Genomic DNA, 23,489 nt, shown 5'->3' on the forward strand with positions numbered 1-23,489 from the left:
CACTTTTCAAATTTTAATTTTTAAATAGTTTTTAAAGCCTTATATTATTTTCCTTCCACCACACAATTATGTGCTACATTGTGTTGGTCTAACACATTATTTAGATGTTAGATTTGGAAAGGGTATAAGTAAATGTTTGGCATATTTGTAGTCCATCATTCTATACATCATATTACCACAAGATTCTTATACCAACTTTCAAGCACAATAGTGGAGTTATAACAATATGGGCTTGTTTCAGGACCTGGGCTAATTGCAGTCATCGAGTCCACCGTGAACTCCTCTGTAAACCAGTATTCTACAGTTAAAAGTAAGAAAATTTGTCCCACAGCTGAAGCTTGTCCCCCAACTATGCAACAGGACAATGATCACATAGACATTGTGGTATGACTGAAAAACCACAAAACATTGTACTGTAGAGGGAATGAAGTGCTGGAACAGATGATTAACATCCCCACATTTAATGGGTATTTTACACCTAAAATTACCAGGTAGTATCAGTAAATGATACTATATCTTGGGCCCCTGAGGACAACCCAATTGCAACTCCACCAAACATCCCAATTAAATCCATAAAATGCTAGGCCAAAAATTATTTGCATGGTTGCTCTGCGAGTATTAAGGAAAGCACCCATGACCAGACACCTCAGACGGTTAGTCATTTAGTTCCCAGACAGCCAGAGTGGTAGGTGAGTCTTTTTGTACCTGGTCCAAGTGAGGGTTGGTTCAGGATTTCCTCCATGTATGCACCTCAGGGCAGTATTCTCCATACCAACATGCCAATCTTCATTGAAGCCAGACACTTCAGCATGTGGAGGAACTGAAGGAAGAGCAGTCATTTTCAAGCTTTAATCAGTTAAGACAAAATGAGAATAGGAGGATACTGTTTGTAAAAGGAATGGAGTAAATCTTTGCCTCTTTCTACTGATTCCCTGAAAGATTTAGCTCACCTTTAGAACCTTTTGTGCCCCTTGGTTTAGATACATCACTGTCTATAACAAAGAATTGATTAATTTCATGAATACTCACAGTGCACCACCAGAAGGTTCTTGAGCCTCCGTGGGGTTTGGAAAACTGGATGCCACACCAGGCAGTCCAGCCTCTTTCCATTCATACTCCTCAGAGGGTGCAGAAAGTAGTGTGTGTTGACAGCACCATTGTCTGAGGTCCGATTGATAGACTGACCATTCAGCTCGGTGTCCCAGGAGAGCTGAGGAGGTGGGCGTGCTACAGAGCGACAGGAGGCCACCAGTTTGTAGGGCTCACCCTCCTTTACAACCACAGCATCCAAGGAGGTAATGGGAGTAGCTGGAAGAAGGATTGCTGTATTAGTTTATCAGAAGGAAAAATGCTTATATGGAATCAAGATTGAATTTGCAAAAAAATTAAAAATAAAAAATCACTCTAAGAAAATTGATGGAAAAATTTTTATTTTCTGTCCTACTTCTAGTTATTTAATATTTAATATAAACTAATGGTATGACCTCGACCAGGCCATTCATGCTTGAAAAACCTTCCAATTTTGTTTTTAAATCAGGTAATCTTAGTCAAAAAAAGCAAAAACACAAGAACTCTGTAAGAGGCAAATCCTTTCTAAACAGTGCTGTTTATAGCTTCTCTGAATTCTGATGCTCATGTTACAGAAATTATAAACATTTTCAGAACAATCAGTGGCAGCCTGCTCTAGCTGGAGATCACATTGCTATAATATGCAATAGTATTAGATGTGTCGTTTGGTGAGGCAGGGTGTTATTTACATAAGTCAATGAATCTTCATACTCCAACACAAGATTCAATACTGTTATTAAGCGATTCGTTTTTGTATCAGTTGAGTACTTTAACTAGGTCAAAATATATAAAAAAGGTGTGGCAATGGGGCAACACCAACATAGTAAGAGTCATCATTTTTCATAAGAGAAGTTCTTTCTTGTGCATTCCCTAATTAGGAGACTTACAAAAGATTTATGTGTGTGTGAAGTAAAGTGACCAATTAGGTAAAATATGTTGCATTTGTTGTTCATGACTTCCATTGTGTTAGTCTTTACCTACACTACATCAGAGATATGAGGGATCAACTCACTCCACACGGTGAGAGATATCTCTCTTTCAAAGTTGCCAGATGGGAAGGTACTGATGTGACAAATGTAGACGCCCTCATCCGAGACCTTTGTGCTGATTATAACCAGAGTCGAGTCCACTGTGGGTTCACTGCTTTTAAAGCGCACACGGCCGCTCCACGTCCCGAACGCTGCACACAGAGAGCGGCCAGGGAAAGAGGAAGAGAGTTAAAGGACCATGAGAGGAAGAAGGCTACTCTAAAAAGGTCCAGCAAGTTCAAAACAGACCTCAGAGTTACATTATCACTATTGGTTTAAGTTCCAAGATTACATGCTGGTCTGACGATACTTTTCATTTAAGGCTTGTATCCCAGTCTTATTTTTAAATCAGACCAAATTTAACTCAAGCTTTGGTTTTATTGTCTAAACAGTTCTTAAGCATATGAGCCAGCAGGAGAGGAAGACTATAGAATACAATAGAAATATGGTCAGTGTGAAGAAAAGGGAAATAATTGAATAAGATCTGTGAACCTGTGAGTTAGCAGATAAAGTGGAAAGGGTTTGGTGAATAAACCTACCCAAATGGCCATCGGCATTGTTTGCAACGATTATCTGCTCCTTAGGCTTAGCAGGGCTGACCTTATACCAGGTGACCTGCACCACTTTGTCTGTGCTCGGCTGGTAGAGGCAGGGCAGGACCGTCTCAGCCTCCTCCAACGACTGTAGGAGATGTTTTGATGGAATGACCTCTGGCTCTCCCTGTATTCCCGTCACTGAAACAGAAGGGATGCGAAAAAATAAAGCACTTGAAGGTAATCTGTTGCAGTGCCATGCAAAAAAACACAGACCCCTTTTAGCTCTTTAAAGTTTTGTCACGTTACAACTACAATCTCCAACTATCACATTTCAATCTTTTGAGATAGACCACGTAGTGCATAGTTATGAAGTGGAAGGAAAATCATACATAGTTTTTACAGTTTTTTATAAATAAAAATCTAAAAAGTGTAGCAATCATTTGTATTTAGCCACCTTTACTCTGAGCCTCTTAAATAAAATCCAATGCAACCAATTGCACATGACACATAATTAGTAAATAGAGTCCACCTGTATGTAATCTAATATCAGCAGAAATCCAGCTGCTCTGTAAGAACATTAGTGAGCAGACAATGCAGTGATACAGTTGTAAATGGTAAATGGCCTTATCAAATCCGAGGACCCAAAAGCACTTTACACTACAAACAGTCAACCACCCATTTACACACTGACAGTGGTAGGATACATTGTAGCCACAGCTACCAGAGATGAGACTGCCATACAATCGGCGCCACCAAGCTCTCTGACCGCCAACAGCAGGCAAGGCAGGTGAAGTGTCTTGACCAAGGACACAAATGAGCCTGACAGAGTGGGGGTTTGAACCAGCAACCCATTGCTTACAGGACAAACCCTACCACTATCGCCCCAGGAGAACTTTAAAGCAGGAGAACTTCAAAGAACATCTCACAGAGCTCTGTTCAATCCAAACCTACCAAGACATGGCCACCTAAACTAGACCAGAAAAGGAGAGCATTAATCAGAGGAGCAGCCAAGAGGCCCATAGTACCTCTGATGCAGTTGCAGAGATCCACAACACAAGATGGAGAATGTGTTGACAGGTCAGCTATTCAAAGTGTACTCTGCAGTCTGTCCTATTCAGCCAAGATGCAAAATGCTATATGTAGAAGGAAGCTAACACCACACATTAACCTGAGCATGCTATCCCATTGGCTAACGATGGGGGTAGTAGCCTCAATGCTGGGTAGAAACTGGTCAAACTTGATGGGAGCATCGCTAGTGCTGAATACAGGGCAGTACTGGAACAAAACCTATTAGAGGCTGGGCAGAGGTTCACCTTCCAGCAGGACAACAACCCTAAACATGAAGCCAGAGGTAAAATGAAATTATTTAGATCAATGGGTCAGTCAAAGTCTGAAGCAAATTCAATTGAGATTTTGTGGCAAAATATGAAAATTGCTGTTATTAATCCTAACTGACTGAGTTGAGCTAGTTTGATCAGAAGAATGGGTAGAAAGTTCAGTCTCTAGATTTTCAAAGCTGCTTGAGACATACCCCAAAGGCTTGAAGCTGTAGCTGCAGCAAAGGGTTCTACACAGTATTTATTCAGGGGGGTTAAGTATAAATTAAATTTTTATTTTTGTTTTTTGGTGCATGCAACCTTTTATCACATTGGCATGACAGGTAAGGAGGCAAACATGCAGCAAATGGCTGGGAGGCAAGAGTTTTACCCTGCTGCTGCGTTGAGGACTAATGACCTTTGTACAGGTCCTTCTCAAAATATTAGCATATTGTGATAAAGTTAATTATTTTCCATAATGTCATGATGAAAATTTAACATTCATATATTTTAGATTCATTGCACACTAACTGAAATATTTCAGGTCTTTTATTGTCTTAATACGGATGATTTTGGCATACAGCTCATGAAAACCCAAAATTCCTATCTCACAAAATTAGCATATTTCATCCGACCATTAAAAGAAAAGTGTTTTTAATACAAAAACTTCAACCTTCAAATAATCATGTACAGTTATGCACTCAATACTTGGTCGGGAATCCTTTTGCAGAAATGACTGCTTCAATGCGGCGTGGCATGGAGGCAATCAGCCTGTGGCACTGCTGAGGTCTTATGGAGGCCCAGGATGCTTCGATAGCGGCCTTTAGCTCGTCCAGAGTGTTGGGTCTTGAGTCTCTCAACGTTCTCTTCACAATATCCCACAGATTCTCTATGGGGTTCAGCTCAGGAGAGTTGGCAGGCCAATTGAACACAGTGATACCATGGTCAGTAAACCATTTACCAGTGGTTTTGGCACTGTGAGCAGGTGCCAGGTCGTGCTGAAAAATGAAATCTTCATCTCCATAAAGCTTTTCAGCAGATGGAAGCATGAAGTGCTCCAAAATCTCCTGATAGCTAGCTGCATTGACCCTGCCCTTGATAAAACACAGTGGACCAACACCAGCAGCTGACACGGCACCCCAGACCATCACTGACTGTGGGTACTTGACACTGGACTTCTGGCATTTTGGCATTTCCTTCTCCCCAGTCTTCTTCCAGACTCTGGCACCTTGATTTCCGAATGACATGCAGAATTTGCTTTCATCCGACAAAAAGTACTTTGGACCACTGAGCAACAGTCCAGTGCTGCTTCTCTGTAGCCCAGGTCTGGGGAATGCGGCACCTGTAGCCCATTTCCTGCACACGCCTGTGCACGGTGGCTCTGGATGTTTCTACTCCAGACTCAGTCCACTGCTTCCGCAGGTCCCCCAAGGTCTGGAATCGGCCCTTCTCCACAATCTTCCTCCGGGTCCAGTCACCTCTTCTTGTTGTGCAGCGTTTTCTGCCACACTTTTTCCTTCCCACAGACTTCCCACTGAGGTGCCTTGATACAGCACTCTGGGAACAGCCTATTCATTCAGAAATTTCTTTCTGTGTCTTACCCTCTTGCTTGAGGATGTCAATAGTGGCCTTCTGTACAGCATTCAGGTCGGCAGTCTTACCCATGATTGGGGTTTTGAGTGATGAACCAGGCTGGGAGTTTTAAAGGCCTCAGGAATCTTTTGCAGGTGTTTAGAGTTAACTCGTTGATTCAGATGATTAGGTTCATAGCTCGTTTAGAGACCCTTTTAATGATATGCTAATTTTGTGAGATAGGAATTTTGGGTTTTCATGAGCTGTATGCCAAAATCATCCATATTAAGACAATAAAAGACCTGAAATATTTCAGTTAGTGTGCAATGAATCTAAAATATATGAATGTTAAATTTTCATCATGACATTATGGAAAATAATGAACTTTATCACAATATGCTAATATTTTGAGAAGAACCTGTATATGGTGTTTACTGGTCTACTGCTGACCCACACTGCACCCCTGCCTTTTACATTATTCTTTGTTAAGTCTTCTAAAAACCATATGATATTTTATTTCCACTTCACAATTATACACTACCATTATTAGTCTATCCCATAAAATCCCATGAAATACATACAATGAGGTTTGCAGTTATAATCTGACAAAATATGTAAAACTGGGTATGAATACCTTTTCAAGGCCCTGTAAAATTCTAAGGACAGTCGCAAAGTCCCTCCAATAAAATATGGTTGATGTATATGACCTTTTAAGGAGTTATTCTATACATTAAAATAAATAAACCAACAGCTTGACAAAGAAGAACTTAGGAAATAACTTTCTGATTTTGGTGCCAAACATCTGTTTGTTTATACAGGCTTGTTAGAAAGAATAGAAGAGATTATGCTTTTATTTCAGTCAAAGCCTTCTTCCTCATTCTCAAAAGCACAGTATGTTAAGTCAACTATTGTTCGGTCAACTATTCTGATTGATGATTCGTCTTTAAATTTAAGTTGCAGACGTTTGATCTGTGAACAACCTATTTATCAATATTGCCTTTTGACATGGTACTTCATCAGACTATCACCAAATTTGCCCAATTTGGTCAAGAAGATGTTCTCTTGAAGGACCTTTCGATCCCACCCTTCATTCACAGAAGGATTCTTGGGCAGAATTGTCATGGAGCCTGCTACTTTTGATAAGAAGTAACCCTATCAATGAGTTGTATCAGGGGCTTCTCTGTTGGCATAACACTCATTGTTGCTCTGACCTTTTCCTCCCAGTATCACTCAGACGATCAGAAGGAGAACTCACCTGTGCTGCCATCTCCTGCTGTCCAAGCCTGTACATCCTGCTTAATATCAGCCTGCCCTTGATGTTTTTCTTCTTTGTCTCACAGGACCTTGTTCTAAACGTTGTTTTTTGACTAAGCATCCTGATCTTTCTTGGGATTTCCTCATGACCCAGTGCAGGTGATGCGAGAGAGGAGAACTCTAGTCAAACTAAAATAACACCTAGCCAATGTGTCCCACCCCATGCATGATTTTGTATCGACAATGGAAAGTTTCATCACTGACTGACTACCCCATGCATGCACAATGGACTGTGATTGTAGATCCTTCCTCCAGACAGCTGGTAAAGTTGGTCTCTGTAGTTGTTCTTTATTGTCATGCATGGACTATTTAGTATAAAACAGCTCAATCTGTACGGAAATTCTCTCGACCCAATAGTATATTTCAGGATGTAAATTTCTTCATTATTTATAATTGTATAGTTTTTCTTTTTGTACTACAAAGTTTAAATGCATTACCGAATATTGCGAAAGCAGTGTTGCACACTTTGATACTTCAAAGACAATAATAAGCTGATATGCAGCTCTTAATATTTCCTTTTTGCCTAAAAGTGGTGGTAAGATGTAATTAAATTTACTTTATTTATAGCATTTGTATTCTGTATTTCTCTTCTGTTTCACTTACTCACTTATATTAATAGTAAAAGTATTTAAACATTTTGAACATTTTCACTTTTTGTCTTGTTACAACCACAAATTTCAATCAATGTTATTGGGGTTTTATTTCATAAACCAACAGAAAGTCATGCATGGGAAACAAAATGAAAAGGATAAGATAAATCTGAAAAGTGTGGATGCAAATACTATGCATTTGGATTCAGCCTCTACAACTTTGATACCCCTAAATAAAATACTGTGCAAACATCTGACTTGGGGAGATATGTTCCTGTGTATACAACGCTCCGTTTAGTCAATTTTCCATGTTACTGTTTCCCTTTTACGCTATGCATGTGACTAAGTTAAATAAAAGCAATCAGCATGGATATAATCCCATCAAGCTTCACAGGCTTGAGGTGAAGACGCACAGAAGACAGAAAAAAACGGAGAAGGAAATCTGGATGTCGAGTACAAGCAAAGATATGTCACTTAACTAGTTGCTCAGGATACATTTTCAAAGCACACTCTCAGAGGTTACCTCAGCGTCTGGACAGCACAGTTAAAGTGGTCTCTGAACACAAAGAATGAACAAAGTCCACACACAATAGTCATCTGTATTAGCTGTCTCAATCTGCCACCTGTCAACACTATAGCATAAACTTCAGACAGACAGTGCTTAAAAAATACATTTTTCTTTATGCCTGCAGTTTTTTTATGAACACACACACACACACACACACACACACACACACACACACACAGACGGAGACAAAGCTACGATGTTGAACTCTGTCACCTGGATTTAATAGTTAAGGTGAACATGCTTGTTTGCATCTGTCAGGTTATTTTTCCTGGCACGCTGAAGTGGAGATGAATGAATGTTTGTGGACATTCGCCTAATACAAATAAGCTCATTGTTTGCCTTATGACAACTGCAATTACAATGTCGATGTTGACAAGCAGCTCGTGTTTCTTGCGTCTGATAAGGCAGATGGCAGAACAAGAAGATAAAAACTAATAGAGAAGATTCTAATATTTTTAATAATAATAGTATTTTTTAAATATTTTTAATATTAATAATATTAATTTAAACATGTTTCTTAGCTTAATTACAAATCAGTTACATATGTTTATCACTTTGAATTTTCGAAAGACCTAAATAAGTCAAATGAGATCTTGTTTATCTCTAATGTCTTTTTATAGTATCTGCCACTATCTATAGTTTGTTTCTGCATGACAAAATTTAGTTTCAGCCTCTTCAAATGTAGAAATACACTCCTTTCAAATAATAAAAACACTTGAAAACACAGATCCCATCACTATGCATCTTCATACAATCTAAAGGTTGCCGTTCTAACACTAATTGAACAGTTGGTGCACTGGTGAAAGATGCTGGCGCAGACCCTGAGCCAAACACAACAGCTAAATCACTTTCCGCAATCTAGATAGTGAGGAAGAGTGCTATACTAGAAGAAATTCAGCATGAAGAATTAGACTGAAATTTGACAGGTAATAATTAGGAGAAATCTAATACGATTGTTCTCTATGGGGGGACTGCCCCTGTGGTGGACCCCTGGAAGGTAAAGGTTTTGTATTTTAGTCTGGGTATGCTATGATGTGGGATTTTCTGTCCACAAAACATCTAAAATGAATGAACCACTGCTGCCTTTTTGCTTCTTCTGTTCATCCCATCAGACGACCTTAAGTGATGCCTCATTTTATCTGCAGGTGGGCTGTTTGTGTCATAGCCTATCAGCCTCTGTGACGCAACCAGTTGTGCTAGCAGTGATAGCTAGCGGTGCTGCACTGAAACCCTCAGCTCCTAACTTTGTTTAATTAAATAATCTGATAGTCATGCTTAATGGGTCCCAACAATATGCTACCATCAGTACTTATCAGTACAATCAAACTGCTGGTGTTGCTATGGGATTGATTGTAGGTGCTACTTGCGGTAAGCTAGTAGCACCTGCAGTAAAGTGGCTTGTTTTGGTCGCTAACTGTGTGTATTAAGCGGTAAATCTTTAAGTAACAGGTTTCCTGTTTAGACCAGTTTCTTCGTTTTTGTCTGTTGTGATAATTACACACTTGTGGCAAGTCCCCTGTGAAAGCTTGCACCTGCACCTGTCAGACGGAGCACTGCTTAGGCCTTCTTGCAACTGGGAATCAAGTTTCTGTCTCTTACCAACAGTTAAGACAAGGCCTACGGATTCAATTTTGAAGAGGCTACCTAACACCCTGTATGCTGACTACTTTCTTCTCTCTTCCAAAAGAAAATCGTCACCCCACAGTTGGGCTATGACAGACCACCAGACAACAAATTTTGGCTTCTGAAAAGGATTAAAATCACTGATAAGAGCAGATCAGATATGCTTTTAGTTTTAAGATATGATTAATGTTGATTTGTCTTTTTATGATATCCCACTCTCTTCATCCCCAACTGCATTCCTAATTTACAACAGAAATAAAATCCATACACTAAAACAGGTGCTCTGAGCACATTTAAAATTATCCATCACAGAATCATAAATTCTATTTTTGCCTCCACAAAGTTGCAGTGTCGACCTGGTCCTACACAGTAAAGACCATCTGTGTTTCTCCAATAATGAGCCTGAGCTGGACGTCTACTTTAACGTAAGGTAAGGATGGTACCGACCTCCTTAAGGGATAACCAATCATCTTCAACTTCCTTTATAAGCGGTGATACTTCTCAGAACTTTTTAGGTTGTTTATGGTTTCTGTGTCTATAGCAATATACTATAGCTAATATACATAATCAGAGGCCATTTCTTAGGTCAACTTCCCAATCTTTGGAAGATGAAGGTGCAGCACCAATTATGTAATAGAAAAAGGTGTATAAGTATCCACATGATTTTATTCATATTTGCTGTCTGGGAAAGTTTTGTAGAAACGCTAGTCTGGAGCTCACACACACAAATCATGCAAATCGTCATGAGTTATATGAATAAGGAAGATATGACAATAGGGAGTACTTCTGACATCCGGGTCACAGTGGCATGAAAGAAAACCCTTTTAAAATACTTACACTCATCCAAATACCTAGATATTTTAGACATGTTTTCACTTTAATGTAATTTTTTAATAATTTTTATTAAGTGGGACATTGTGTTCAGGTCCGTAATAAGCTGCATACAAAACAATCACAAAACCAATCTGTGTACTGTACCTATTTCCTTATTAGCATATTATGATTTAATTTTTCTGCTGACTGAGTCTTGTGCAACAGCTGGTTCTAAAACCTTATGAAAGACAGTGTAATGAGCTGGGAAGGATGTGATTCATGGGTCTACCGTCAGAATCGGTGATTGTACTGAGAGACTAAGGTGTGTTCGTGGGTGCTTTGTGATCCTGCATGAGGTTTGGGCCGTACTGTGGAATCTGCCTGTGCTGCATTACTGGAATAGCCCTCAGCCTATCCTGGCTTCATGGATGCAAAACAGAATTTTTCCCCAAAGGTTTCAAGTTCACATTTATCACCACAAGATATTTTACCCCAAAAAATTGGACTTCATTAGTTTTCCAAACAGTCTGCTGGTGGATCATGGCGTTCCACGAAGTTTCATACTGTAGAAATAGAGCAATGGGTGGAAAGACCTCTTGACCTGTAGTGTTTTTAAGCTTAACGCGTACAAAGAGGAAGAGTTCAGGCAGTTCCTATGTATCAGGAGGCAGATTGGTCAACAGCAACCAGTTTTTCCTGATATATCAGAGCACCACCAATAGCCCAGCTCTACCATTAAGAGCCACATCCAAGCTTTAAATCCAAACATTGCATAACACACTTGCTGAAAATGTTAAGTTGTAATCAACACACATGTTAATGACTTTATGAAGGGCTTCCAGAACACGTTCATAACTCCAGGCTGTTGTTGATCATCATAATACAGGCTATTCCCCTCATACAGTCACAACCAAGTATTGCAAAGCTTCATCTTACCTAAGACCTGGAGCACAAGGAGACCCAGTGAGAGTCTGTTGAGCAGAGATGTCATCCTCCTCTGGAGTTAGTGCTAACTGTGCACAAGCTGGTACACTTTCAGCACAGCAGTGAAGCTCATCAGTCCAGGTAAAAGGATCCTAAATTAGAGGGCAGCTTAGAGTGCGTGGCGCCTTCATGCCTCCTGGTGTGTGATCATCCCCAAGAATGGCTTATTCTGTGAAAATCCTGGTTCTGTTCAAAGATCTGTCCTAAGCGTAGAGTATGCTAGAGTGAAGTTTAGCCATCAGGTCGGTAGTGCACAGAAGGTGCAGCTTTACCTGATCGAGATCCACCTGTTTGTGCTCTGCCTCTCACTACCTCCCTCTCTCACGCATGCCTAAAAAAACTCACTTTTCCTGTTCGGTGGAGGCATCATGACAGTTATTTTCTCGCCTTTACTTGCTCGGCTTAGAGAGGAGGCAGGTGAATAAGCTTGCCCAAAAAACCTGTTTAAACTGCGTCCCAATGACACAGAGCGAAGTTCATAACAGCAAGGTTGAGACCGAAACTGCCGATGCCTCCTCCCTCTGAAGAAAACTAATGACCCTTTTAAGTTTAAGAGATATAATCCTAAATATAATGGTCACAGTGGCCTCTGACCGGGAAGAATAATATAAACTAATCTGCCCACATTAAGGGCATTTATTCTCACGGTAAAAGCTCAGTGCTGAAAGAATGTGATCTCTAGTCACTTTCTGAATGAGTAGGGCAATTTTCTTTGGCATATTTTCCTAATAGTTCAACATAACAAACCCAGCGGAGGTCCATTTATGTCACTGTCGTGAAAACAACTCAAAGGTTGCTCTACTCCACAGCGAAAACTTTATCTTCATTTATTTTAACATCATAAAAACACTTCCACTACACTTTAATATTTAACATTTTTACTAAACTGATTACTTGAGTGTGAGTATCTTGAAATCTCAGTTTAAACTATTGCTTATAAGTTTCCTACAACTGAGAGTTTCAAAATGACTCCCATCAATAAACACTGGGATACCCATGGTTGGTGGCAGAAGCTTAAAGTTCCAACAATATCTGGACTTTGCAACGAAGAGAAAACATGCTGGACTTGGTTGCGACAAACATACCAGAGGTGTAGAAGCCCATTTTGGCCTTTAAGATTGTATATGTGCTATGCTAAGTTCAGCATAACCTCCAAACACTGGGCACCAACATAGAGAAGTTTGTTATGACGATATAAGGGTAGCTAGTTTGTGTCTTTTCACCCAGAAAAATATGTTTCTGCCATGATCAGAATCAGCTTTATTGCCAACTTTGTACAGACAATCAAGGAATTTGACTCCGGTACACTCTGCTCTCAGTGAGGAATTTTTTTTTTCTTGTATTGATGTGGTTGAAGGAGGACCCAAATGCAGAACGTGGCTGAGGCAAAATAATGTTCTTTAATAAGGAAAAAAAGAAAGTTTATAACAAACTCAGGAACTAGGCTTGAAACACGGGCGAGAACCAGGCAGAGCGATGGAAACACAGGGAGCAAAAACCGGGGACCATGAGGCAGGTAACCAAACAGGAGAATCCTGGTTGAAAAACACCACTGGGTTCCTGAAATGGGCCCAGCAGAGACTGCACCTTCTGAGGAAACTGAAATGTCACCAACATGCTGGCAACATTCTAGAGGGGCATGGTGGACAGTGTTAACATAACGCATCTCAGCACAGTACTTCAGCTATGAAATGGAAGACTAGATGGCCCTGCAGAGGATAATGACTGGAGCTAAGAAGTTCATTGGAGCATCCCTGGCCTCAGTCCAGGATCTATTTCAGTGATCCTCACATCCTCTTTATGAGCATGTTGAGCTGCTGCTATCAGGCAAACATTAGCGTAACTTCCAAAGCAGAACCAACAGACTGCGACATAGCTTTCTGTCTCAAGCTGTTACTAAACTGCTGTTCAGATTACATGGTTCACATTATTACTCTTATTCCATGTTTGCATGCCTTCCCTCTCTCTCTGCCCCTTTCCTGCCAACTCACTATCTAAAAATCACTTTATTTTCACTAAAAGAGAATCTATATTTTTCAGCCAAACATCTTAATAGAAATGTAAAGTCAGAGGGTAAAGTGCCGTGCTGTTTCTAAGGATTGCAGCTTCAAGCGGTATTTTCAGATTAAACATGTACATTTTTAACGGTTGTTGTTGTTGTGAATACGTGATATTCACACTAAATATATTTTTATATATTCAGTTCATGTCAAATCTTTATAGCAGAATTTTCAGTGAAATACACCAATGAATATAGATGTTTCATATGAACAAATTATGTCAGATCAGGTCAGATTGGCTGGGTAATTGGCAGATTTTAGAATAAGAGTTGTGTCTGTTGGTGTAGCCCTCTTGAATCGTCACAGTTACTGTTATTTTTGGGAAAAAATGAATGACACACCCCTGTGGTAAACCTTTCTTTTGTTGGATGATCAGAGTTTCTCATGCAGGCAGGTAATTGGCATGATGGAGGGATTGTCAGTTTCTCAAGACTAGATATGTGGCTTAGACAGTCTTCTAAATGCCACCTCTTTATGTTGTTTGTAGCGATTATTTTCCAATGATTAGTCTTCAGGAGGGCTGGTTAGTCTATTGAGTCTACAACAGTTATCTCCTTTTCTACAGACATATGCTTGTTTTTAGGATGACATCGAGCTTGGTTTTATGGGGCCAAGTGGTCCCTTACCGCTATACCACCATCACACTTCAGGAGAGCATTAACAACCAGAAACAGGGGACTGCACTTTGGGAGTGATGGGAATTGGAGAGTCTGCATTGGTTGTTAGATAAAAAATAACAAGAGTGCTTTTTCAGACGGATCGGTGCAGCTGGCACAGTAATGGGTCCGTTGTGGTGAAGAGAGAGCTGAGCCGAAAAGCAAAGCTCTCGATTTACCGGTCAGTCTACGTTCCTACCCTCACCTATGGCCATGAACTTTGGGTCATGACCGAAAAACGAGATCCCGGATACAAGCGGCTGAAATGAGCTTCCTCCGTAGGGTGGCCGGGCACTCCCTTAGAGATAGGGTGAGGAGTTCGGCCATCCGGGAGGGGCTCGGAGTAGAGCCGCTGCTCCTCCACATCGAGAGGAGCCAGTTGAGGTGGCTCGGGCATCTATACCAAATGCCTCCTGGACGCCTTCCTCAGGAGGTTTTCCAGGCACGTACCACCGGGAGGAGGCCCAGGACACGGCCCAGGACACGCTGGAGGGACTATGTCTCTCGGCTGGCCTGGGAACGCCTTGGGCTCCCCCCGGAGGAGCTGGAGGAGGTGTCTGGGGAATTCTGCGTGTCTCAGCTGAGTCTGCTGGCCCTGCAACCCGGTCCCGGATAAAGCAGAAGACGACGAGTACGAGTTTTTTCAGACCTGCATCCGAGGTCCCTGATGTGCGTTACCCTTGTTCCAGCTAAATCAGTGAAATACATTATTAAGCTAGGCAATTAGTGCATGCAGAGGGTAGATCATTGATAATCATTAATGTTTGGTGGGCCTGCTGTTTTAAAAAAATAAAGATATCAGAACAAGATTGTTCTGATCAACAACCTTTGTCAGATTCTCTCTGGGGGATGAACACCCCTAAAGGTTAGACCATGATATCACCCCTGTTTTCAAGTTAGAATTTGATGCGCTTATTCATGTTTTAGACTTGGAAGACAAAAAGTCCAACTTCCGAGTACAAATGGAACATGCCAAGTCAGACACCCAAAGGGATTTGCTATAGGCTTAGTAACCAGGCCAAACTGGTTAGCCAACAAGTCAACAAGAATGTTTTTCTTACTACATACTGTAGTAAGATGCTCCCTAACAGAGGGTGTACAGTACAATGTGTCTGGCTGATTTCAATGCAAACTCTTAAAAGTGCTAAACTATGTTTTACTGCAAGTACGAGTTCCTTTTGTACATGACAACTTAGACTTTGAAGTTGGTATGTTTTTCCAAATATCTCACTTCCAGGTACCAATGAAATGCAACGCTAACATCTATAAAATATTTATTTATCTATGAATATAGGTTTTTTTTCTGCTCTTATTTCATATTTTCCTTTTTAAACATTTTTGATCCCACTGATCAAAGTGATGTCTATATTTAATCTTATGAATACGAATATTCCCTGGCAGGAAACGATTGTTTTCAGAAATATACTGTTAGGATTTAAGGATTAAATACGAGATAGAGTTGCCTTAATTTAAGGCTGTATTTCTAAAAGAGAATATCTTTAATATCAATATGTATGCAAAGCAGATCTTGTGCATATATGTAACAACTTCAGACAGGTAAAGAAAATGCCATCACTGCCATCATGTGGTGTGATGGAAATACTGTTCAACATGCATGTTAGATTTTTTCCCCAATGTGCCATCTAACCGCCAAATTATGGCATAATAAAATGAAACTATGATAATACAAATAGATGAAAGGGTACAAAGCATGTCATATCTATAAAATAAAAGGATAGGTTTTCCATGAAGTGCCAGTCAGCATGTTATGCACCTATAATCTTTATAAAATACAAAATCTCCCAATGTAATCATATTTCTTTACACATAAGCATTGAAATGTATCTGCAGGACAGAGCTTGTCAGGATAAAAAGTTAAATATGTGCAACAGATGAGGAGCAGTATCTCATACAGAGTTTATGATAAAACCTTTCCGAGAGCTGGGCTTCACTTCTCTTTTCTCTCTCTTCCTTCTCAACTTCTGCTAGATTCAACAAAAGCAAAATGGGGAACCGAACGCTGGTGTAAAAAAGCAGAGGATGACATATGTTATGTTTAAATGTGAAATAAGAACAGTGGGGCTCAGCGGGATCACTTCTTCACGCCGATGGTTTCATACGTGTCTGTCACATGAGGAGTCAGACCCTGAAAGAGAGAGGGAGGAGGAGAATATGAATACCGTAAACTTAAATTTAACACTGCGTAGTGTTGGCTCATTCTAAAACTCACCGTATATATTCCCTCTTCCACATTCTGACAGGAAGAAGATAAGAAGAAGATTAGACACAAAGTAGTCAGTGCAGCACAGGTTTGTAAGAACAGCTGTCATTCTGCTTGCTCAATGAGAAACCTCACAGTGGCGTCAGGGCGTGTGGCTCAGATTAGAAAAAACAAGAATTAACTACATTTTTACAATAAAACTTAACAGCAGCAAAACTTTGCAATAAAATGTAATATATAACTCGTTTCAGGGGGCTGAGTTAAAACGTCGACAGGATGTTTTATTTATTTTCCTCTAACCAGTCAGATACTCAGCGGTCTCAGGGCAGAAATCAAACCGACTGCAGACTCAGTATTGGGTCAACTCGCAACAAAAAAAACACACAGAGATGTTCACACACACTAACACACACACATACACAGTTAATATAGGTAAGCATGCTGTGCGATCATTTCTCTCCTCACATCCACAACATCAGAGTGTGTCCACTGTGGTTAGCCTCTACAAAAGTTCAGCTGTATTTTTGTTGACTGAAACGCTTCTCTTTTTGCTGTGGTGTGATGCGTCTGTTTGTGCTTCCCACATCCACTCTAGACAACAAGATTCATTTTAGCCACACAGACATTCTGACCTGCTTTGACTTTCCTTTTACGCTGCTGGCCTGTTTGGCATTGGATATCTGTAAAATATATAAAAAGAAGACAAATGTAACCCCTGAGGCATCGGATAGACGCATACACAACAGGAATCTACACTGCCTTTCAAAAGCATTAATATTCCTTAAACCTTTTCATTTACATTTTATGAGATTACAACTCTAAATCTTCAGTGTATGTAATTTAGATTGTATGTGTTAGACCAACACAAAGAAAAGCCTAATCAAAAAATATCGTACATGCGTTTTAACATTTTGCACAAATAGAAGACTGAAAACCATAGCGTGTTTTCGTGTTTTGCCCCTCTGAGCCAATACTTCAGAGAATCCTCTTTCATCATAGTTGCAGCTGTAAGTACTTGGGGGTATGTCTCTATCAGTTTCGCACATCCAAATAATGAAACCATGCCCTGGCTTCTTTATAAAATAGCACAAGCTCAGTCAGATCGGATGGAGAGCGTCTGCGGACATCAAACTTCAAGGCTTGCCCCTGATTCCCAGTTGGATCTAGGTCAGCTGGCTCAATCTAACACATGAATACTCTTTCATATAAACCTGTTTCCCTGTTTCTGAGAAGGGAAAGCATCCCAACAGCATGATGCTGCCACCACTATGTTTCACCTTGAGAATGGTGTGTTCAGGAAATCATTGTTAGTTTTCCACCATACACAGAATTTTGCCTTTAGGGCAGAAAGTTCCACGATTAATCGATTAATAATTAATACTGGTAAAGGGTGCTTGATAGGAGAGTTTTTACAGAATTTGAACCTGGTGAAGCTAAAGCTGCTATGCCACGTGAAGACTTCTAGATAGAGCATATTTACAGACTAAGAAGGGTTTTCATCTTAAATGCAAAATGTATAAATATTTTGTATAATTGTTGTCTAATTATTGCTCTGAGTGGGTTATTCTTTGAGCAAATGGCATGTTTTAGAGTCTGCATACTCCCCTTAATGATTATTTGAATACTAAATTAGTTGACAATTATTTCAATAATTGATTAATCACTATTAATTGGATTAATTCAGAGAGAAGCTGATGCCAATGCATGGTGCACTTTTTAGATTTATATTTTAAAACATTTAGAAAACCAAGAATCATTGTCCTTCCACTAAACAATCAGGCGTTCTGTTGGTCTTTCATATACATTCTACAAAAACACATTGAAGTTTGTGGTTGTAATACCAACAAAGGTAAAAATGTTTATAACACTTCTGTAAAGCACTCGACAAATAAAAGCTGTTATTCATTTCCTCTTTTTAATATTAAAAGCTTTTTTGCTAATACGTTTTCACAGGTTGTTTTTAGCCTTCACATAAGAATAAATATGGAACAACTATACATCAAGGCTTGTAACTTGAAGTTGTTGTGTTACATTTCACAGTAACAGGAACAATGTATTTATGTATAGATTGATTTTCTGTAACATGCTTTGCTTGGTAAGTGTTTCTTGCACACTATGAGCGGTTTGCTCTGTCCTAAACACTGAGGAAAAGATGTGGATGGAGACGCTTGGGATGCAAACCTTGACTCTGCAGTAGAGCGCGGTCAGGATGATGCCGTACAGGAAGAGAATGCCATCCAGCACATAACAGATCTCTGGTTCTTTGAGAGCAGCAGCTGAAGGACAGAAAAGACAGCAGAACTTTAGGAACAGAGAACCTGCTGCAAACAGTTTGGGTGACAGGACTTCCACTTTTAACATGTCTCTGTGATGATGATGTTAGTGTGGAGCCATTTTAAAACTGCCTTATTAGGCAACAGTGCTCATACCATTTCAGATTGTGAAAAACCTTACAGTGGTGGCCATTTCATGGCCAAAAACAGCAAATGAAGCTGTATCTAAATCTGATAGAAAGAGATACCATACAAATTCTTCGGATTGTTACATTATACTATATTAGCCTTTCAAACACGATATGTACAGAGGAAACAAGTTACTTACATACACTGCAGAGAAACACATCACCTTTCTTTCCTCACTTTTTCACATGAAATTTGACTTCCTTTTTCAGATTAACTGGGGGATTACCAAAATAATTTGTATTTCCTAAGTGTGAAAATAATGGTCAATTTCAATTTTTTCTTAGTATTTGGCAGAATAGCTTTTGAACTGTATGACTCGGGTTTCCTTTCACTTCGGACAATTATTCCTGACAGCACTGGTGTAAGGTTTGTAGGTTGCAGTGCACACACCCAAAATCTTTTTGTGGAAATGAGTTCAGAGCTTTGTCACGTCCACAAAACATGATGCGGCCAGCTTCATACTTATCATTAAGGCTAAATACTTAATTTACTTTCATTAGACCACAGGAGGTTTCTACAAAAATGAACGCTTTTGTCCACTTCGCACTGGTAAACTGTAATCTGTTTTATTATGTTGCTTCTGGAGCAACAGCTTCTTAATCTTTGGGTGGTATTTCAGCCGATGGTGGTAAAGGGCTCGTTTTATTGGGGTAATGACGCTCTCTTGATCCGGGGTTCATATTTACATTTTGTATTAAACCACATTCATGGAGTTCGCATGTTCTCCCCGTGCATGCGTGGGTTCTCTCCGGGTACTCTGGCTTCCTCCCACAGTCCAAAAACACGACTGTTAGGTTAATTGGTCTCTCTAAATTGCCCTTAGGTGTGAATGAGTGCGTGCATGGTTGTTTGTCCTGTATGTCTCTGTGTTGCCCCGTGATGGATTGTAGACTGCTGGAGATAGGCACCAGGTCCCCTGTGACCCACTATGGAATAAGCGGTATAGAAGATAAATGAATGAAAACCTAACTGGCCTAAAACAAGAAAATCCTAGTCTGATTTGCAGCAGTCTTTAAAGAGTGTAATTAATGTATGGCTTCAGCTGTGTTTCAGACAGTGGTGAAGCTTCATTTTCTAATGACCAGTTAGTTACTTGTTATGGCCTCGGATGCACGAGCAGAAAGTGCACTACAAAAATGTCTTAAGAGATAAATCCAGCAAATCTGCCCTGACATTGTAAGGCAGCCAGACCCACAATGCTGTTTGCTTAAGCGGTCAGGATAGAACACGTAAAAAAAAGAAAAATCAAACAAAGGAGAACATCTTCTGTAAGGTGCGGCCGATGCTGTTCTTGCAAGAAAGACAACTTTACAACACAGTGGGATTGTTGTGCATGTAATTTTGACGTAACAGTTTGAAGTAAGTTGAGTCATTCCTCAGCCTTCATAAGACACAAACAAATCGAGCAGTTTTTAAAAAATGTGTTTAATGGAGCCTTATTGGAACCCATATTCTCATTTATTGAATATGACAGTATTAATCATTTTGCTGGTGATTACTGAATTTCACAACCTGACTTAGGAAGTTCCATTTCTCAGCCCTAAGCACCTAATTCACATAAAACATCATTTGCCCTGTGAAACTGGACTCTGATAAGTCGTCAGTTCTCTCTGTAACCTGCGGCTCCAGACCCTCCACTCTTCATAACTTGAACAATAGCTTAAAATATAAAGGTCATTTAAAAAATGCTAGCTTTAGCTGTTTTTCATATGCTTTTTCAAGCAATATGTGCAAGACATTTCCACAAAGAATGAAACTTACAATGAAAAAATGTTGTTTTCAATAGGGTGGAAAACACATGCTTTTCTGTCATTTGTACTTAATTTTCTATAAAAATGGAATGCCCCACTGAAGAAAAATGTATTAAAAATAACATTGTTTCATTTAAAATTTCATCTAATTTCCTTTGGTAGGTATTATAAAAAAAAGAAGCTATTTAGTTTCCAACAGCCATGTTTTGTTTGAGGCTCTAAGCTAATTTTGTCAGGCTGGACTGAAGGCCAATTGGTTGTAAAAGTTGCTGACCCCTGATGTAGAGGGATGGACTTATAATGTCCCTAGTTATTGTGGAAATAGTGTAGCAGATGTCAACATTTTTTTTTAATGCTAGTCAAGAATAAAGAAACTGATAACAGAAACTATACCCAGATGAAAAAGGAATATATTGGAATGTTTTTAGATTTGCCAATATACTAATAAAATATGCTACATGGTGCAGAGCTGCCAAATAGCAGGATGTAACTAACCTAGAAACAATTAGTCTGACTGCAAGTTTGTGAAAACCTATTTTCCGAGCACATTATTTTGCATTTGAGCAATAAATTGGAATACATTAAAATAGACATTACAGGATGTCTGCTCCTGTGATGATACATATCAGACAGATCAAGCGCTGCACTGTTTTCTTGTTATTTTTTGTTGAGAACTGAAATCAAACAAAGCGCATCCCAGTGCCTCTCACACAACGGTTTTTTATGACACCACAACATTTTAAATTGAAAAATGTTTTTACAATTTTTATGCAGATTAATAATTAACAGTAATATCAGAGGTAATATACTGGAACACTTAAGACATCGTTTTTCAAGTGTGCTTCTGAAAAATCTCTATAAGTGCTAGAAACCCTCGACCTACTCCACCGAAACAGCAGGGTACCTGCGCAGGAATAGGAGTCAGACTAAAATAAAATGAATTAATAATAATAGATTTTAATAGCAGTCTGCTATTTTTAAGCAACTTACAGGTCGAGAAAATGTTGGCTTTGTGTATGTACAGGTCCTTCTCAAAAAATTAGCATATTGTGATAAAGTTTATTATTTTCCATAATGTCATGATGAAAATTTAACATTCATATATTTTAGATTCATTGCACACTAACTGAAATATTTCAGGTCTTTTATTGTCTTAATACGGATGATTTTGGCATACAGCTCATGAAAACCCAAAATTCCTATCTCACAAAATTAGCATATCATTAAAAGGGTCTCTAAACGAGCTATGAACCTAATCATCTGAATCAACGAGTTAACTCTAAACACCTGCAAAAGATTCCTGAGGCCTTTAAAACTCCCAGCCTGGTTCATCACTCAAAACCCCAATCATGGGTAAGACTGCCGACCTGACTGCTGTCCAGAAGGCCACTATTGACACCCTCAAGCAAGAGGGTAAGACACAGAAAGAAATTTCTGAACAAATAGGCTGTTCCCAGAGTGCTGTATCAAGGCACCTCAGTGGGAAGTCTGTGGGAAGGAAAAAGTGTGGCAGAAAACGCTGCACAACAAGAAGAGGTGACCGGACCCTGAGGAAGATTGTGGAGAAGGGCCGATTCCAGACCTTGGGGGACCTGCGGAAGCAGTGGACTGAGTCTGGAGTAGAAACATCCAGAGCCACCGTGCACAGGCGTGCACAGGTGCCACATTCCCCAGACCTGGGCTACAGAGAAGCAGCACTGGACTGTTGCTCAGTGGTCCAAAGTACTTTTTGTCGGATGAAAGCAAATTCTGCATGTCATTTGGAAATCAAGGTGCCAGAGTCTGGAGGAAGACTGGGGAGAAGGAAATGCCAAAATGCCAGAAGTCCAGTGTCAAGTACCCACAGTCAGTGATGATCTGGGGTGCCGTGTCAGCTGCTGGTGTTGGTCCACTGTGTTTTATCAAGGGCAGGGTCAATGCAGCTAGCTATCAGGAGGTTTTGGAGCACTTCATGCTTCCATCTGCTGAAAAGCTTTATGGACATGAAGATTTCATTTTTCAGCACCACCTGGCACCTGCTCACAGTGCCAAAACCACTGGTAAATGGTTTACTGACCATGGTATCACTGTGCTCAATTGGCCTGCCAACTCTCCTGACCTGAACCCCATAGAGAATCTGTGGGATATTGTGAAGAGAACGTTGAGAGACTCAAGACCCAACACTCTGGATGAGCTAAAGGCCGCTATCGAAGCATCCTGGGCCTCCATAAGACCTCAGCAGTGCCACAGGCTGATTGCCTCCATGCCACGCCGCATTGAAGCAGTCATTTCTGCAAAAGGATTCCCGACCAAGTATTGAGTGCATAACTGTACATGATTATTTGAAGGTTGACGTTTTTTGTATTAAAAACACTTTTCTTTTATTGATCGGATGAAATATGCTAATTTTGTGAGATAGGAATTTTGGGTTTTCATGAGCTGTATGCCAAAATCATCCGTATTAAGACAATAAAAGACCTGAAATCTTTCAGTTAGTGTGCAATGAATCTAAAATATATGAATGTTAAATTTTCATCATTACATTATGGAAAATAATGAACTTTATCACAATATGCTAATGTTTTGAGAAGGACCTGTATTTTAATAGCCCTTCTGCTTCCTTCACATATTCAGATACATGACCTAATGAAGGGCTATACAGGGCCTCACAGGAACATCCACAAATATTAAATAGAAATGCTTTCTACAGCTGTATGATTTAATCTGCCTTGAAATAAAAACAGCAGCACATGCACTAGAAGCAGTTCCATTTCGAAATGTTTATCTCATGGTTTAAATACAGAAGCAACAGAGAACCAGTCTGCCTCAATGTTCTTGCTTCCTTCCAGCTTTCTTTCTTCTGTATTAAAATCAAGGAAGTGGATCGCTTCCCTAAAGTCCTTGATCACATGATGGATGTCCACATGACTCACCTCCAGCCAGACTCC

General features: G+C 39.8%; 1 protein-coding gene across 2 annotated transcripts in view; it reads right to left on the reverse strand.

The window, feature by feature from the left end:
- The window catches only part of nectin4a (nectin cell adhesion molecule 4a), a 32,312-nt gene extending 20,590 nt beyond the window's left edge, over positions 1–11,722 (reverse strand). The window contains exons 1-5 of one of the 2 annotated variants that reach the window (XM_047385193.1): positions 11,365–11,722; positions 2,636–2,830; positions 2,081–2,248; positions 1,030–1,308; positions 706–820 (exon numbers count right to left, since the gene is read on the reverse strand). In XM_047385193.1, the coding sequence (XP_047241149.1) occupies positions 706–820; positions 1,030–1,308; positions 2,081–2,248; positions 2,636–2,830; positions 11,365–11,419 (812 nt within the window). In that variant the 5' untranslated portion in view covers positions 11,420–11,722. The remainder of the gene's footprint in view (positions 1–705; positions 821–1,029; positions 1,309–2,080; positions 2,249–2,635; positions 2,831–11,364) is intronic. The other variant, XM_047385194.1, reaches the window with a different exon arrangement.
- Between the last annotated feature and the right edge of the window lie 11,767 nt (positions 11,723–23,489).

The sequence above is a fragment of the Girardinichthys multiradiatus genome, chromosome 14 (genome assembly GCF_021462225.1).
Source record: "Girardinichthys multiradiatus isolate DD_20200921_A chromosome 14, DD_fGirMul_XY1, whole genome shotgun sequence".
Classification (NCBI taxonomy): Eukaryota; Metazoa; Chordata; class Actinopteri; order Cyprinodontiformes; family Goodeidae; genus Girardinichthys; species Girardinichthys multiradiatus.